This window comes from Spea bombifrons, chromosome 5 (assembly GCF_027358695.1).
Source record: "Spea bombifrons isolate aSpeBom1 chromosome 5, aSpeBom1.2.pri, whole genome shotgun sequence".
Taxonomy (NCBI): Eukaryota; Metazoa; Chordata; class Amphibia; order Anura; family Pelobatidae; genus Spea; species Spea bombifrons.
Window position 1 is genome coordinate 73,248,704 of NC_071091.1, and position 18,919 is coordinate 73,267,622.

Sequence of the window (18,919 nt, forward strand, 5' to 3'; positions counted from 1 at the left end):
AACATCATCTTGTGGATTTAACCTTGCATTATACAGGACCATATCAGCCCTCTTGCATTAGGTTCCTTAGTTTGGCCCTTTGCAACACATGGGAAGTTGGTAAATAAGCCCATGTTACATTTTCTGCGTGTTGAAACCCTTATTTCTGCTGTGTACTGCATTCCCTTGAGCAGGAACCTCATTAATGGTTCCATTAATGAATCCAAATGATGCAAATTGATTTATTGACCAGAACACACATGTGACATTATTTTAAATGGATCCTTATGGTCCCTAATTGTCAATTTTATTGTATAAGTAATATGGAATCAACTGCCAACATCATTATTTATCAAGGGGCGTGGTAGGATTCATCTCAAAGGCATAAAACATACAGTTTTTTCTTGTATAGATTCATGCTGGCATTATATTAATAAAGACCAGTATTGTTTTTTTTGTTATTTATTTTTTTGCTTTCAGTAGTATACTCATGCAAGACTTAAACGTCTAATGTGCAGCACACGGTCTGTTTAATAATTTATAAAGGTAGTTAAAACAGAATATCCCATTGCCTTCTTACTGCTTGCGGAGGTAGGAGCTGACATTCAGGCTTACATCATCATTAATATCCTTTATATTTTATTCCTAGATGTACTCATTGTAAGGCTTTGTTATGGCAAATTACATTGAGTCACCATCAGTAGATGTAGAACAGTAAGGTGTTTTTTTTTTGTTTGTTTGTTTTTTGTTGTTAATGCTAATCTTTGGTGCTTCAACCTAATGTGAATATTATTTTTTGGATGTTATCATTATGTAGATATGGTATAAACAAATGTGTTTTTATGGCTATCTGCCTAGTTAACAAGCCTGCTATTGCAATTTGTCTGTAGGGTCCTTGTGTGTATGATGACGAGTCTGGGCTGTCCACAGTGGGTAAGACTGCGGTTCAAGTTTTATTGGATCGCTACCACTTCTATGATCACGTGAGTCAGATGGTGAAAAGCTGCTACCTTGGACGATACACATACGATTTCAGCCAGTCTGTTGTGGAACCCAAAGCAATTACGGCAAACATTACTAGTAAGTGCTTGTCTGGATGAACTTCTAGTTTTTTGTACTTTGTAATTTTTTTCTCATTGCACACCGCGTGTTTGCTAGGTAAGCATTTATCTGTGCATTAACAGATGTTGCACCAAGGTGAGTTTGGAATAGGTTGTTGCCATCATTGTGTTTTGTTGTATAAATCCATCTTTGCAAGTTAAGTCATTAATGATCACATTGTTTTCATACATTTATACAAAATTGCAAAAGTGTAACATTTAACCTATAAAATGCCCTTAGTAGCCCCTGCATCTTGCTTATACACCCCTTTTGGTCAGAATATATACCATATTTGCTCGATTATAAGACAAGGTTTTTTTTCCAGAACAAATGCTCTGAAAAATTCCCCTCATCTTATATTCAAGGTCATCTTATAATCAGACCTCATATAGAGGTATGACTACAAGACTAAGATTCAGATCCCCCACAGAGCTGCAGGGCACCTGGATCCTCCTCTCTGGTAACCTCCACTGCTCTTGGCACTTCCTCTGGGGCTTCTAAGACGGAGCGGCATCATAGAAGCCCCGGCGGAAGTGCCGGCAGCAGCAGAGGTTGTCTGCACGATGTGCCGGCACTTCCACCGGGGCTTCTATGACAGAGCACCGGTGCTCAGTCATAGAAGCCCTGGCAGAACTAATGGGCAGCAGAGGTTTTCTACGCACATCGTTCAGAAGTCGACCGGCTGCCCCCACTAGACACCAGGGAGTCTGAAGAACGGGGGACAAGACTAGGGATTCATTGGTGAGTTGAGGGGGGGGGCAGAGTGGCATATAGGGGAGTATAAGGTATTTCTGGGGGGGCAGAGTGGCATATATGGGGTATAAGGCATATCTGGGAGGCAGAGTTCCATATAGGGGGTATAAGGCATATCTGGGGGCAGAGTGGCATATCGGGGAGGCAGAGTGGCATATAACTGGGTATAAGGCATTTCTGGGGGCAGAGTGTCATATGGCATATCGGGGAGCCAGAGTGGCAGATAGGGTGTGTAAGGCATATCTAGGGGCAGAGTGGCATATCGGGGAGGCAGAGTGACATATAGCATGGTATAAGGCATTTATGGGGCAGATGTACATAACTGGGAGGCAGGTTGGCAAATAAAAGAAAATAAAAACAAAAAATGTATTTTTCTCAAGCATAGTTTTTTTTATTAAATATGAAAAAATAGTTTACATTAATATTTACTATTAAAACTTTATTTCCTTTATGGTAGTCTTATATTCAGGCTTTTTCTTTTTTTCCTAAATAAATATTCATATTTTAGGGGGTTGTCTTATAATCAAGCAAATACGGTATATCATCCAACCAGATTGTTGTTACATCTAAAAATGTGATTGGCCTGGGATTGAGATCCAACATAAATTGCAATAGTGCAGGCACCCTACTCTACTTACAAGCCATGGTTGTAGTTAAAGGGAGTACAATTTATTACATTACTTTATTCAAATTAACTACTTGATAGTTTGAAGGCTAGGAATGACCTGCTACCTATTTACAAAGAAAATACGCTGCCTTGGCTAAAGTTATCAATTTATTTGTTACTGTTCTTGTTTTTACTGCTGCTCTTTCCCAAAGGGATAGTAAGTCACCTTTTTTGCTTGTATAATGGTAAAGGGTTCAGATTTGTTTTATGAAAAGAAAACTTTGCGATAAATACTAATTATAATAAGTATATAAGCTAAATGCATATGGGACTAAATTGTAACACTCTTGACTTTTGTGTTGCGTTCTGTATATCTTCCAATATGCATACTAGTATTTTTACTTTTAAATCTTTTTTTTGTCTTCTTCTCCAAAGGTTCTGAAGATTCACTGTACATTTGGCATAATGCAGAGAACAATTCCTCTCCAACTCCCGAATCTGATTCAACAATAAGTACCTGGGTAGGTTCACTCACTAGTTTCATTTCAGTAATACTTTCTAATTGTAAATCTACAAGTTCCATGTGGCTATAGTTCTGTTTCTATTGAACCCATTGTGTCAGAGAATAATGTCTGAGTATATATTTAACTAAATTTTTTGTAGGCTGATTAAACCATGGTTCCCCAACAAGTAACTTGTGAGCTGCCAGGGTTGTAATATTGCATCCTTCATATTAAAATGAGCATTTTTATGATACTTATTCAGTTCTCAATATAATCCTGCAGTTAGAATTTCCCATTTACAGTATTGTTAAATTCAGATTTTCAACATGCGGCCCATTGTGGAAAGAAATGATTTTATTTTTAACCAGTGCTATTTGTCCCTCTGCATATAATATGTGTTATACGACTTTATATAAATTTCTGTAGATCCAGAAGTTATTTCATTGTAAAAATGGATTAGAACACTTGAAGAATAAAGCCTTCCTGTGAAGTAATAGAGTACTGAGTCTTAGCATATATTAAGAAGTAAATGGTATCTTTTCAAATAAAAAAGAAAGTAGAAGTATAAAAACCAGAATATCTGAGATTAAATAGCTTAAGCTGAATTCAACGGCTTTTTAAATCTTTTCATCATTTACTGCTCACTGCGTGTCTGAATGTCTTTTCTGTTGCTGGGGAAAAAATCTGATTAACCCCTTTGTGACCAGGGGTTTTACTCCCCTATGTGACTGGAGGTTTTTTGTCATTTTTAACATAACTTTCTTCAACCATCATTCTCCCTTTTCGTGTTTAGTGTGTCCACATGAATTATATATTGTTTTCTTTTCAAAAAGATAGTCATTTCCTTCTACTCCTGTTTTTGTATAATCTGTCATTTTTTTATGAATATCATGGTCCCACTAATAATAAAAAACATTCTGATCCTCTAAGTAGAAAATTATCCTAAATACATACAATTTGTAATTTTAAAAGGCAGAATGCTCCCTTGCATGGTCAGCTTATTTTTTTTCTTATTTTTCAATGTGATGATACCTCCTGCTGCCAGGGGAGAACAGTCTAATTTCCTGTGTACCAGCGGCCTGTTTTTATAGAATATTATAGAAGGTTGTAAGGTTGTAAATTTTACCATTAATATAGTCCGTTTCCCATTTTTCAGCTTCCCAGCACTTCCTCAACAAGCAGTACAGGACATCTGCATCCAGTCTCCGCTTCTTCACTTTGCGAAAATATAAGTGACCCTCTACTGGACAAAGGTAGGTAAATTGATGGGCACATATCTTAAAATCAACGGGAGTGCTACAGAGCAAGTACAGGAAGCGTTCTTAAGTATGCATTTTTCTTATGCTTCATGGTTTCAGTAGAGGCAGCTGGGAGGGGAGACGCAATTCTCATTTTCAAACTCTGATGGAGAATGCATGCATTGATTTCCTTAAGTTTAACTTTTTAAACTAACTATTCCAAACTATTACAAATAAAAATCAGAAAAAAAATTACATCTGGTATCAATAAATTATTTTCCCTTTAAGCAGGTCATAGTAATTCATACAATTGTGAAATTAGTGCCTTTTAATTTTCTAATAACCGTGTTTTACTCCTGCTAATGCACAGATTTGTCCTACAGATCAGAGCCACAAAGCTGGAACAGTGTCTTTGAGCTCAGAGGAGAATTCCGCTTCGGTTGGCATGCCTGACCAGTGTTCTGTAGTCACTCCATCTCATTTGTCAGCAATATGCGGCTTACTAGAGAATCTGCTAATAATGAATCCAGGACACACTGCTGCTGCGCTTTCAGAAAGACGCATATTGACAGACCTGTCAAGGTAAAAGGCAAGCACTGTTGTTAGTGTTTCATCACCTTTGACTGAAAAATATTTCAGTATTCTCTTTTCTTACTTCAATGCGTGCATTGAGCAACAGTAAATCCAAAAAAAAAAATAATCCTGACAATGACATGATTTGTTCTATTGCTCATTAAACTGAATGCAAGTATCATCAATGGAAAACTATAGAACATCATGTTATAAATACTTTCTGGATAGTTTGTGGTAATTTCACTTTTTACTTTGTGAACCGCTGTTCATATCTATATGTAAAAAGTGTGTTAGATATAGGTGTGTGTGTGTGTGTGTGTGTGTGTGTGTATGTATATATTTATACAGAGTACAGGGCTGACAAGACTGACCAGGTTACCCATGACAAGACTGACCAGGTTACCCATGACAAGACTATACAGAAATAACAGGACTAAACAGAATAGACTAGACAAGGACACTAATAGAACCCCTTTCTAAGATAACAAGATTGGAGATTCCATCACATATTATGGCCATAGTATGCTTAGCCCACCACTATGCCAAAGTACTCCAATATTCGGTGGGTCCTAGCGCTAAACCATGCCTACTGACTCACTAATAAGCTGAAAATAAGCAGTAAATCTAAACACAAAACAGAGAGACATACCTTTAGACTGCAGACTGAGACATAACAAATGGATGGGGCACACCTTATAAAGGAAACAGGCGCTGAAGCTAAGAGCAGAGCTGGAATCAAAGAATCAGAAGTATAGGACAGAGCATAAGGAAATCCAGGAATGGATTACAGCAAAGGGGAAACTGTAGCGAGACAGGGAAACTGTAGTGAAGCAGCTCCGCGACCTGACAGTCTTACACCAGTGCCTGACCTCAGAAATGCTCTCCTGAGTGAATGGGCAAAAATTCTCACAAAAACACTCCAAAAGCTGGTGGAAAGCCTTCCCATAAGAATGGAAGCTGTTAAAGCACCAAAGGGGGACCAACTACATAGTAATGTCTAGGTATTTAGAATGTAATGTCATAAAACTCCCTGTTGGTGTAATGGTCAAGTGTCCCCATACTTTTGTCCATATAGTTGATGTGTATATGTGTAATGTATGGCGCAAGAGCAACCTGTTATCTTTTGGATGTTATTTCCAGCCTTGAATTGTCAACTGGTCACCTTACTTTGCATTGCAATGTTCTACTTTAATCTATTTTTATGTGAATTCTCCTGAACAGCCTTATAAAGCCAACATTGTTGGAAAGATGTTTCTCTGACTTCAAGTCACCTCTCATCTTTCAATTCCACACAGAAGTCATAAAGTCACAGGTAAATTTCCTTCCTTGTTATCATGTAAATTCTATTATTATAATTAAATTATTATTATTATTAAAATATTTCCAGTTTCCTGCTTCCATTTGATTGAGGTGTTATTCTTTTTTGAATATGTGGTTTTTCTGAAATCTCTACTATGTTGCAATATTTTGTGTTACATTACATCTTTGAATATCTGTTTTGTTAAAATAGGTAATGGTCCTGCTTGAATATCTGTCGGCCTTATCAAGACTTATTCAGACCTGTCTGATTCTAGATGTCAATTTGGTGATAAAGGATGAACTAATACAGCCACTGCTGACAATTATGTTTTCTTTGCTGTCTGTCCAACACAAAAAAGCCAGAGGTAAGTCAAAATGTGCAATTAGGAAGAAGATTTGCATGTACAATGGACATGGGAGGCCCTGGGAAGAACTAGTTGAGCTTAAAATACACTTGTCAACTTTTTCTTTTATTTTATAGTGTGTTCAATTTTTCTTGTTGATGCTGGCAAAATTTCCAAAAATATGGATTTTTTTAGGATATTAAAGTTTAAAAAAATGACTTCTCCATACTTCCCTTAAGCTGTCGTTTCTCTCCTTCAAGCTCTGTGCCAGGTCTTGACAGTTCTGTACTTCTCCTCCTCCTTTCCCTGACCGTAAACCCTCTGCAGGAACAAAAGAAACACATTTTTTCATTGTTATTATAAATATTCTTTTATATAGCACCAACAATTCACTTTAAAATGTGAAAGCAATGTAATGTTTGCAAGAATGTTTATTGCACAAATGTGTAAACTGTATTTTACACATTGTATTTTAAGTACATAGCATTTACTGAACAGATAGTACTGCTTTCTATTATGACAAAACTCAACAAAAAATTCCAAAGTGACCACTCTGTCTATTCTGCAAAGATAAATGGATTTACATTTTCTGCCTTTGAGCCTCCATTTTTGCAAATTAATGAATTTCTTGATCAAAGCTATACTCGTGTTCACTATATACTGAGCCAGACATTGCATTGATGTTGGTATAGCATAACTCCCATCACTATTTATTGAGCCAGACATTGACATTGGTACAGCATAATTTCCATCACGGTATACTGAGCCAGCCACAAAGAGCGCCACAGCATAACTCCCACCTACTATATACTGAGCCAGCCACAGACAGTGGTACAGCATAGCTCCTATACTGAGCCAGTCATAGCTCTCATCACTATATATGAAGCCAGACATTGACAGGGATACAGCATAACTCCCATCACTCTATATGAAGCCAGACATTGACAGCGATACAACATAACTTCCATCACTATATATATATATACAGAGCCAAATATTGACTGTGGTGCAGCATAACTCAGACAATTACCCCCTTCCTTTACCAGACATGATTAATTTTAGACAGTAACTCCCTCTTATCAGACATTACACACATCGCACACCGTGGATTTATTACTTGGTGCTGGCTGCAACTAACAGGACAGCCCTGTCCCTTACAACTGTCTTGATTTTACCGTTCTAATGGTGGCCCTGCTGGTGGCACCTCCCTGATGAGTGGCACCTGGGTTGAATTGCCCTCACCATCAGATACACCACTACATTGGAGGGCTTTGTATGTTAGTATGAGCATTTTAAATGTTCAGGTAATAAGAAGCCAGTAGAGTGCTGAACAAAGGAAATCAGAAATAGAGCATTGTGTAAAAGCGCAGCAGCAGCAGCATTTTGATTATATTGCAGAGGAGAGGAACAGAGACAGGAATACCAACCAGAAGGTAGCTGTAATATTCAAGGTGCGTGGGAAAAGGGAATACACTTCCCTTGTTGAATCACCATTCCATCTTCAAGGAAATTGTATTTGTTGACTGATATAAATCAAAATTAAGGAGTTTTTTTAAAAAATATTTGCTATGACAGGTCTCTTGTAATTTGTTTCATAATAAGTCTGTTTAACAGTCATAGGATAGTAGCAGGGAACACTATATAAGAGGCATAATGTGCAACCGGGCAATTCAAGTTTAACAACAATACAAATAGCATAACATTTGAGAAAGTTATAGAAAAATGGCAGTTGCAAATAAAGCATGTACATTTGAAGTGATCAAACAATGCATAGGAGAGAAAATGTAACAGAGGACCAAACTACAGGAGATCAAACAAAGCAGTAGCTATACAGAACAGTTAGCTTACCTTGGGGCTGTGAACTGAAGTGGATTGTGTGGTTTTGGGAAATTCAGTATAACATTGCTGTTTATTTAAGTATAGGGAGCTGTCAGATGAGCTGGAAACTGAAATTGATATTTAGATATACCAAAAAGAATACTGTTCAATCCCACATAACTTGTCTCACAAAAAAAACACTGGAAGTCTTTGGTTTTAATTGACCGAAAGATGGTTTTGACTAGACAGATGGTTTTTATTGATCTTGATTCCATGAAGTTTTTGTGATCATAATGCAACATAAAATTACTGACTTTTATGTCAGAGGATGTTAAATTGTTTTCAGTAGAAGATCAAATCAGAACACACGATTGATTTGTAATTTATTTGATCGCATTTTAGATTGGAAAACATATAATTTGTGTTTCTGTTTTTGAGTGTCCCCATAGTAATGAGTAATTCTGATAATATTAATAATTAATTAATATTAAGAAGTCTCTATCTTAATATTCAGAAAGATACTTAGAACACAGAAGACAGTAGCTCACCTTGACGTGATATGATTGTTATTAGTACATTATAGTAGACTATATTTCTACCACTCAATGTATTTGCATGTTATATCAATTTATTAAAGTGTATCAGAACTAATAACAATATGGATGTTTTTAATTACTTGCTAGTTATTAACATTCCCTTTTTATGTAATGATGATCTCTTTATTGAATGGACCAACAATGAAACGGCTTGTATGGTTACAGCGACAGTGCATGTTTATAATGTTATGTGACGTTCCGTTAAATAATTTCACTTTCTTATTTCAGATGTTGAAATCAGTTCTGCAATTTATCAGACATGGACGGACATATTTATCTGTTTAACTACTTTACTGAGGAAACACATTCAAACTGTTACTCAGGTTGCCACTGTCTTCACAAAACAAGGCACTTCTTTACTTGGTATGTATTTTATAACACTTTTGTTACCATAAAATATATTTATAAACCTTCTTTGTAAGTTCTTTAGGCTAAGTATGTGAGCTATCGTGTGCTTGTATGTACCTCACCTTGGTTACTGTTTCACGATCTAGATACAGATACTAATTAACAATGGGGGGAAACCCTTTCAGAAATTCCACACCTGTGGAAAAAAACATATTTCATTAATTTCTCTTGCCCTACACAGAAAATGTGTACAAAGTAGTGTGACTTGAGAACAGAAAAACACCCCAGCAGTCTGCATTACAGTGAATCCCCGATCAGAAAAGGCTCACATTGTGCCTCACTGTACCATTGCAAAATAAAGGTCTCTGATGGTATATTAGACTAATCCTTCCCACAAGTGCAGTCTAGAACTGAAATTAGAGGCAGATTTCCTCTGCACAAGGGAATCGACAAGTATTACTTACAGGAAATGTTGAATTAAAGCAAAGGAGGGATAAGGAATTTAATAAACAAGGCTGTACAAGTATGACCTCATGCGTTATTGGTTGGTCAACGGACTATAGAAGTCATTTTGAAACGGTTGCGAAAGTCAGAGAATTTATGCACCACTCCCAAATTGTATCATGAAGTCACCACTTCCGCCACCAAAAAGCTGATTTGTCATTTTTTGTTTTTCTTGTTTGATTAGGTACTGTCTCCGAGTGTTTAAGGTTGGCTACAAGTCACCCGAAGCTGTATACAGCTAGCATGCACTTCCTCTCAGTTCTCTTAGCGGAACATGGAAAACTGCAATGCCTAGCGTTGGACTCGCCTTGTACATCAGAACTCTGTGCTCTTTTAGATGGGAATGTGAACATGGGTTATGACCTTTGCAAAGTAATACTACAGGTTGGTAGCTTTGCCGTGGCACTACACTGAGTAGAGACCACATATAACAAATAATTTTGAAAATGAGGCCTATAAGTATATTTGATACACTCCAATCCATTTAGCTTCTTCCAATATCATACAGGAGTACAACAAATGCATAAAGAGCTTGATGACCTATTGCTCTAGACATGGCATACCTTAAATGAAGAAAAGCCCCAATGTCTTCATGCTTCATAGCTTTCAAGATCAAGTTTTTCCCCCTGGAATTAATCAGAATTTGTACCCCTGCACACACTGGTCTTTCAAATTTAAAACCTATTCATATTGGACCTATATTTATGTTTTCAAGAGTTAGCGGTGCCCTGCATAGTGTACTCATTTGTAGGAATTTGCTTATATTTTGTAGAATATAAGTAAATCTTAAAAACAAATGTGTATAGAGAAATGAAAATAGATAATTTTCACTTCCGCTTCTTGCAAGTTACCGCTTTCATTTGGTTGATTTAAAAGATAACCATAGAGAACCAAAGTTAACCATAAGCGGTATATGAATGCATTCAGTAGTACTTTTTTCAGTATCCATAGAAAGATTTGAATTTCCCCAATTTCCACATTTATTGAAACATATTACTTGTTGTTTCATACAGAGCTATGAAGAAAAATCCTCAGAGGACCCTCTCAGACAAGTCTGTGCAAGTACTTTAATCTTACTGCTAGCTGTCAGCAGAAGTGCCCAGAAGTACAGTCTGCAAGGTGAGGTTGTGCTTTTTTATATTTACAATAAAGAACAAAGGCTGTCTTCCCTGTCATTTCTCTGCCAGTGAAGCTTTATCCTTGGTGCGTAAACCAACTATTGCACTACTCAAATTGTGTTAACAGTGCCTGAAATAATAAGCACATTTCTAATACTTTAAAGAAAAATGGCTGTTAACTTTTCCTAGTAATACTTCAATTAAGCTGAGACCTGCTTTTTTAAAACAATTAACCGCACTGAATAAAACCGCTTTTCATTGAAAAAAAAATGCTACTTATTTGCTTACCTGGCAGTTTTGGGGTCTTTTGTTTGGCATTGACATTTGTTCACAAACATTGGGAGAGAACATTCACATATTCTCCCAAAAAGGCTGTGCGGTAAATACAAGCGTATATGTGATAAAATTGTGTGTAAGGGAAAACTGAACATGCAAGTCTTAATATCATGTTATATGGAATTAAGCACCAGTTTCATTGTCTCTCTTTCAGCGCACCTAGTAGACAGCTGTATTGAACAGATGAAGCACATTCACGCACAGCTAAACCTGGATTCCCTTAGGCCAGGAAAACCAGCACAGAGGAAAAAGGTACCCATTAAACATACTGAACACAGTTAAGAGATGCTTTATCTCTAAATTATTTTACTGTTCATACAATGATTCCCAGTATGGCCATGTAAAAAGTAGGTTTATGTTAAATTAAACAGCAATGCAGAATCAAATTACACAGATGTTACTGGCAGTTTCAGATGATGGCTATCCATGCCAAGAACATATCGTATTGTGCAAAAGTGTTAGGCAAGTGTGAAAAATGCTGTAAAGTAAAATGCTTTAAAATAGACATAATTTCTTATCATTTAACAAAATGCAAAGTGAGTGAACAGAAGAAAAAATCATTGTTTTAGGTAGACTTGCTCAAAGTCAGGGATTTTTTGACATACACTTAAGTGTATGATTAAACCGTTATACCAAAAAGATCCTTATTATCAGGAATTTAATATTTAGGTTGAAACAATCACTAACTGAAACAGAAACAGCTGTGTAGGAGGAATAAAACTTGGTAAGGGCCAGTCAAACTCACCAGCAAGGTTGCTGAAGACAGTTTATTGTCAAAAGTCACACACTATGGCAAGGACTACATGAAGAGAGAGAAGCAACCGAGGCTGCCTAAATCTACAGGTACTTCATTCAACCATGCAAGTCAATGGAGCTCAGCTTTCTAATCGCAATGTGATTAGTAAAAAATAGAGAAAAAAAATTAAAATCTAGTAACATATAAAAATAATCATTAAGTGATGTCCCACAAAAATTTTTGTTTTTTTAAAAAGTAGAAAAATATTTGGGGAAAAAATTTTTTTATGAGCAAGTGATAAAATAAGAACTGTATCTGGCATGCGAAGAGTGAAAATACTAGCATTTTTTAAATACAAATGGGGTGTCTAGTTTAAAAAATGTAAGGTCAGGTTCAAAAATTTCCCAACTAGGACATGGGGGGAGGATGACCAGATGGTAAAATTCCAAATTCTCCCGAATGTGGGAGACAACCTGATAAACACATGCAATGGTGGTATCAGTGTACTCAGGAGAGTTTGCTGAACATATATTCGGGTGTTCGGACTTGACACATACCAGGAGCTGTAAATTCACACCTGAAGTACAATTTTATGGGAAAAACACAAAATAAATCACTGCCACAAACTTTGGCAAAGGCTGGGTGTAGAATTATTGCATGGAAAGTGTTAAAATATCACTATTTGAAATACCCTGGCTGTGTAGTTTTCAAGAATATATGATTTGATTGGATACATTGAATTTGATGGCTTCAAAGATGTCCCAAATAGGTTATGGGGCAGAAGGACCAGATGTTAAAATTCCAAGTTGAGAAGCTGAATTGTGCATGCCCCAAATGTGGCCTTTCAGCCCACAAATAACCTGGCATTCAGGAGCAAATTGAATTGAACACAAATTGGGGTGTTGTTTTGAAGTGACATATGCCAGGAGCTGCAAATGTATACCTAAAATACAATTAGTGTGAAAAGAGATGTCCCAAATAGGACATGGAGACAGGGTTACCAGATTTGAAAAGAATGGTTTTGAAATTAGCAAAACGCTACATGTACTCATTGCCCTATAACTTGCAAAAACATTGGTTATTTCTAAACTCAGATTTTTTGCATTAGGTTTTATAGATGAGTAAAATATTTTTCATATAAAAGTGAGCCTTACTTGTTCTGTGAAAACAAATATATATAATGTCTATGGGTACACTATATATATTCTCATAAAACAATATGCTTAAGTATTTGTTTAACATACATATGTTGGTGTTCTGCAATGATGTCTGTCTTGATTTTGTTACTATTCTCTGCCCAGTCTTTGTCCTGTGATAAATATATTCATATTGCTAAGCATTTTATGTAGTCTTACTTAATCTATTTGTAGGAGGAGAGTCACTTGAAAAACTTAAAAGCTGCTATGTATCTTCTCCGAAATTCTCTCTATCAAAACAAGGATGGAAAAGTAAGTAGTGATCTGTTTAGATGAATAAGACAAATTATGAGGGTCCAACCCAAGGAGGTTCTCCTGCAAGAATGGTTGAGTTGGCCCTGCCTGACAAATAATCTGATGATCTTTAATCAGGCATTGTGCAAAGCTGGCTCAGCACAGCTTAGGGATGCAAGACTCAGGCACTATTAATAAAAGTCGTAGGACTCAAAAATCTGATCAAAATTATGTCAAAGGCCGTGTATAGTGTCAACCCTCGAAGGTTTTTGGTGGAATTGTTTAGACATTTTGGCACCAAAATGTATGTATGTATATCTATCTATCTATCTATAGATAGATAGATAGATAGATATTTTTTTTTAACAGGCTTGGCCATTAAATAAACTTTCTCCCAAATATTTTTAGGGGTGGTATCTTGAAATTTTATTTCATTTCTTAACATACTTTAATAATTGTGTCTAAACACAGCTGACAACACACATGTGAGATATGAATGTAGACCAATTGTAAGTATATGTACAATGGCAAGAAAGGGTAAATGAACCCTTTCAAGCACATTTCAAAGCAATACTTTTAACCCCCTTATTTTTTTTTTAAGGATCCCTTTTGGGGGGTTTCTATCTGTCAATCTCAAGTCTGTTTGCCTCATGTGCTCCCCTCCTCTACCATAGAAGGAAGCGGTGGATGTGGAAAAGGGACTAACTTCTGTATCTGTAAATGACAATGCGACAAATAATACGCTGTTGAACCTATTTTTGTTTCATTTAATTGTTTTAATTTTAATTAAACAATTCTCTTTAGTTCTGTTTTTTCTATAATGCCTCCTTTTAATCAGAAAAACAAGAAGCTGATGGATGTTAATTATTTGTTGTTGCTTGTCCTACTTCCAAATTTAATGAGTGGATTTTTTCTGTATTTTCACTGACATGGACATGCATAAATGTTTCTCTGTTTATCTGTTACAATAAAATGTAGTCATTTACTTTCTAGCCTTAATTAAAATCAATGCTTTAGGCAGTTCTGGGATGTAAACATCCTTGTCTGTCAGGTTTTATTATGGGCATTGTGTACAAAGTTCAGTTTCAATATTTCCTGTGACATTCTAGAATTCATTGACCTGATCCGGCTCACAAGCATCACAACGCCAGTCTTACAAAAATTAGCAAAAAATGACAAACACCCTTAAATATACAATGCTTTTCAGGTACTATGGTAAAAACAGTGGTACAAAAGACAACCGGGGCTTATAAGTGAAGCATTTGTTGGGAACTGAATTACTTTTAAGGCATCGATTTAAAATTAATGAATTGTAAAAAGAAAAAAAGTCATGCCTTGATGCTATAAGGAAGAAAAAACCCTAGTTTATTCATTAAATGGTGAATGTTTTGATGAAACATCTAATCTCACATTCTGTGAGTGGTTTCCTACTTTTAGGGCAGAATTGACCCTGCTTTTTGAATAGCAGGGAGCTTTCCTGAGATCTTAAGAATTTGATATTTAAATATTTTGAACATTTTATAGTTTTACGTGTTTTGGATTATTTCCATTATTTATTTGCACAGGCAGCTGCTCTAGATACTCAACTTGCTCCTTTGCTCCATTCCCTCTGGCCTTGGCTTTTGATGGATGACGCATTGATGCAAAATGCCTTGCACTTACTGTGTGTGTACACAGCAAATTACCCTGCAGGTAAAAAAATGGAAATACTATGTTCAAATATATATATTATTTATATAATCTCCTTGGATTTGTATAGATCTGTATAAATGCACCTATTAGCCAATGCAATTAAACAAAGTAGCTCCATTTGTTGATGCTTTGTAACCTGTCAGTTTGATGCTAGCGAAATATATGCAAATCAGTCAAGGATGTTAAAATGTTCTATGTTTCATGTGTGTTAAATATGTTAGCAAAGGTGGCCAAAGGAATAGGGAAGGGCAAGGATCATGGACAAAGTGGATACAAGAACAGGTTCAAATGATATGTAAAGCTAAACTCTTCCAATACTAATTCGACTCGTTAGCGTTATCTGTGACGAAGAGTCCACATAATGGATATCTGTGAAAATGTATTAAAACAAGATATGCGATATCTAAACGGGGAGAATCCACACATTTTACAGTAAGTGTATGATTTTGGGGGAATGTAACTGTCTCTTTTGCTGCTATGATAAAGGCATTTTCCTTGCATTTAGACCTCTTGTTTTATTGAACACCATTTTTGTTTAGAAGCAATATCATGAGTAATAGTTGAAACCTGCTCTGTGTTTGGAGTAACTGATCACATTTCTTCCCCCGTGTGAAAGCTTGTAGCTCTGTTTGTTGGACAAACGCTGGAGTGATGCCTGTACAGCTTTCCCAGAAAGCTCCGGCGAATAACTCCCTGATGCACAGCCTTTTGAAGATTGCCTCAGAACCTGCTTCTAGTAACAGCAGCACCCAACAGGCGGCCTTTGTTCTTCTTTCTAATCTTGCTGCTACTCAGGACTGCAAATGTCTTATTCAAAAGGTGAGGTTGTTGTGGTAACCATGAAGCAAGTTTATTTAATTGTAGTCAAGGCTAATCAAAGGATCATCATTACATACCTCCTTGTGCTCAGTTTGTAATTTATTATGAGGTGCTTCACTTTTCTTTGTAGTGATTAAATTAAATAATCCGACTGGCACAAAAACCTATTAATATTCCCAGTGTTCTGACCCGTTACGCTTAATGGGTCAGATGGTAATCTAGAATTTAGAATTGCACAACGTCACTGTTTTGCATGTGTTTGAAATGATTGCCGGAAAACTGTGCCAACATAGAAGAAAGCTAAAAGAAAAAAAAATGCCTTATTGTTTTAATAATTTAAGTTTTAATTTGACTCTTTTGTAAATTATATTTTAATTCATATGTATTAGCCTGTAAAAATATACAGAACCATTATGTTGATTCCCCCCCCCTTTAAAGACATCACTTTCTATACCTAACCTGCCATTGTCCTTTTTGTATGACTAGTTTGTAATCAATTCTAGGCCGTTACATGTTACATTGACTCTCATACATTATGTGCAAACTGATTGTTTCCCTTTTTGTGCTTTTTCATAACAGAGTAACTTTCTTCAACATTTTCTGTCCGTTTCACTTCCCAAAGGAGGAGCCAAGGCTCTAAATATGCTGGCTGTCCACTGGCTTAAGTTTTTGTGGAATTTGTCACTGGCAACTGATGGCCAGCAAATGATTATGAAGTTGAAAGGAAGCTTAGACCTTCTTCTAGAATTGATCAAATATAATAACAAGTCGGACCCTCCAATAGCCTTGCTTATTCTGCATAATATCTGCTTTAATACAGCCAGCAAACCCAAGATCCTATCCAATGGTAAGACGTGTAATTTTTTTATTTTTTAAAAAAAAGGTACAAACTTTGGGCGTGGACACACTTTATATGTTGTGGCCGGCATATGGCATGTTACTACCCTATGGTGTGTCGGATGTATAAATACCAACGAAGGTACCCAGATATGGCAGGACAGCAGTTTTCTTGGAAAACAAGACCAATGTCCTCACACTTGGTTACATTTTTAGAGTCTGCAATATTTAACACCCTCAAAACCACACGAAAGTGTATGTTAGCTTTTGTTTTTACTTAAAACTTTTAAAAAGGATAGTGAATATTCATTACAGTAAGGCACCTAGTTACTTCTGTGGCATCCTGTTTGTGGTCAGATATAACATTTACTGCATTGTGGATGCAAAAGTGAAACAGAGAGAGACATATACGCTAGGTGGTTTCTTGTTTTTAGAATGCTAAGCTTGTCAGTGTTTATTCTATCACAAAGAAATACCACGAGTAGAAAAGAAGGGAAACCACTAAATAACGTGGCACTGTGCTCGTCTGACAAAGTCTGACGTAGAGAAACCAATTCTTTTTTAAACTTTTTTTAAATAGTGCATATAAAGAAGAAAATGTGTCGAACAATATATTACTGTTTTAGGTTTAATTATAAAAAAAATGAGACACTGTTAAATATGATTTGTGCAGCAGTAATCCTTAAAAAAATTTAAATATAAATTTTTAACTATAAATAATGTGAGACAGAGTATAATTTAGAATTAATAGAATCGTAGTTAGATACGCATTTTAAAACGGCACTATCTTTAGCTCTATACCTTTTTTTATTTTTTAGTTTTTAATAGCATTTAAAATTAAGTCAAGTTTACCAATATTGGTAGTTGACAGCACCAAGATAAAAGCTGAAATCCCTCAGCTAGAATACTATTCCATCTGTACATTTGTACAATGCGTAGTTGAAAGAAAGCCCTCTGCAAAGTGATACCTTGTTTCAATGACTGGTACGGTTTAGACTGGCAGATCCAGTCAGGGCGAGCCAAAGATCACCTTTTTAACTGATTTACAAGTTGCTTTCTCAGAATTCCAGTGGATCCTGAAAAAGAAAAAAAAAACGCTTTGTTTCCATGAGTGACGTTTTTATTTTGATGGCAATTTAAAGGGACATTTCAGCATCATATGCCTTTTAATGTTTATAATAGGAAAAAGTCAATTTTATATGTTTTTTTTCCCCATCAAAATATTCATGCATTGAGTTGTTCGTCAGAATCTTCTTTATATATCAGGCTCTTTTCCCTGCCTCCCAGCTTCTTGGTACGCAGCGATGCCTTGACCTGCTTTCCAGCTGGTGTGTATGGCATAATCTCCTGCAACCAGCTCCAGCCCTGGCTTGCACATGGGTTCTAGAGGTCTAATAAGACTCCCGTTACATGTACATGCACAGAAAGCACCCCTGTTGAACTTAGCATGTCTAGCAACCAAAACTCTGAAAGCCGTGTTAATCTACTTTAACATGCATCTTTGTTGGTGCGGCAGTATGGGGCATTGGACTATCCGTTTAATCAGGGGCTGCAATTGGAAAACCTGTGTGGTAATGCATTTTATTTTTGCCATGTTATTCATTAGACAAAGCAGTGGCTGTGATTTCTTCATGTCTGGAAAGCGAGGATACCAGTATGCAGCGAATAGGAGCCTCAGCACTCTGGGCATTGCTTCACAATTACCAGAAGGTAATGAATCTCCAGCTTCATTAAGAGATCAACACTGGACACTTAGTTATTATTTAGTGTTTTATATAGGGCCATCATGTTCCATAGTATGTACATTAGTACACGTTGTTTACTAGTTTTGATATTGCTCTGTTTTCTTTTTACTTTTGTAATTTATTATATATGTATATGCACTCTGAAGGGTTGGCTGGAGGAGGAAATGGCTCAACTTTGTCGTTTTCTTGTTGCTGGAAGACGGTCAGATGTTTCAGGTGTGGGTGGAAGTGTTAAGATCGAAAGTGTGAAATGGAAAAGATTGCGAATTCGACAATAACTGTTAAAAGGTTATGGGGTGACATCATAGGCCAAAAGAGAAAACAAGTATAGCGTGGTTGAATTTTGCTATAAAGGATAGTAATGGTAGGATGTACTGTTAATTCTGTGGATACATGCCACTCATTAAACCCTTCGAGCCCCTGTTTTTAGTGTGTATATATAGCTAGTTTTGTCTTATTCATCTTAACATGTAAGCATTATCTTTCTACCTAGTATCATCCGACTGTCTTTGGTATAATGTGTTGTTAAAATAAATTAGTGTT

At 36.3% G+C, this 18,919-nt stretch overlaps 2 protein-coding genes and 1 long non-coding RNA gene across 3 annotated transcripts in view; 2 read left to right on the forward strand and 1 right to left on the reverse strand.

The window, feature by feature from the left end:
- Positions 1–18,919, forward strand: part of RTTN (rotatin) — a 67,583-nt gene that overhangs the window by 47,483 nt on the left and 1,181 nt on the right. Inside the window, exons 34-48 of the mRNA XM_053468202.1 lie at positions 870–1,059; positions 2,876–2,961; positions 4,100–4,196; positions 4,565–4,763; positions 5,976–6,066; positions 6,265–6,418; positions 9,040–9,174; positions 9,848–10,047; positions 10,677–10,782; positions 11,272–11,369; positions 13,224–13,301; positions 14,849–14,975; positions 15,592–15,794; positions 16,374–16,641; positions 18,238–18,341. Of these exons, the coding sequence (XP_053324177.1) occupies positions 870–1,059; positions 2,876–2,961; positions 4,100–4,196; positions 4,565–4,763; positions 5,976–6,066; positions 6,265–6,418; positions 9,040–9,174; positions 9,848–10,047; positions 10,677–10,782; positions 11,272–11,369; positions 13,224–13,301; positions 14,849–14,975; positions 15,592–15,794; positions 16,374–16,641; positions 18,238–18,341 (2,136 nt within the window). The remainder of the gene's footprint in view (positions 1–869; positions 1,060–2,875; positions 2,962–4,099; positions 4,197–4,564; positions 4,764–5,975; positions 6,067–6,264; positions 6,419–9,039; positions 9,175–9,847; positions 10,048–10,676; positions 10,783–11,271; positions 11,370–13,223; positions 13,302–14,848; positions 14,976–15,591; positions 15,795–16,373; positions 16,642–18,237; positions 18,342–18,919) is intronic.
- On the forward strand, positions 11,439–12,010 carry LOC128497959 (uncharacterized). The gene is made up of 2 exons (XR_008354367.1): positions 11,439–11,869; positions 11,915–12,010. It is a non-coding gene; the product is annotated as an uncharacterized LOC128497959 (long non-coding RNA).
- DOK6 (docking protein 6) overlaps positions 14,912–18,919 on the reverse strand; it is a 192,906-nt gene continuing 188,898 nt past the window's right edge. Inside the window, exons 10-11 of the mRNA XM_053468201.1 lie at positions 17,600–17,707; positions 14,912–14,969 (exon numbers count right to left, since the gene is read on the reverse strand). Of these exons, the coding sequence (XP_053324176.1) occupies positions 17,658–17,707 (50 nt within the window). The 3' untranslated portion in view covers positions 14,912–14,969; positions 17,600–17,657. The remainder of the gene's footprint in view (positions 14,970–17,599; positions 17,708–18,919) is intronic.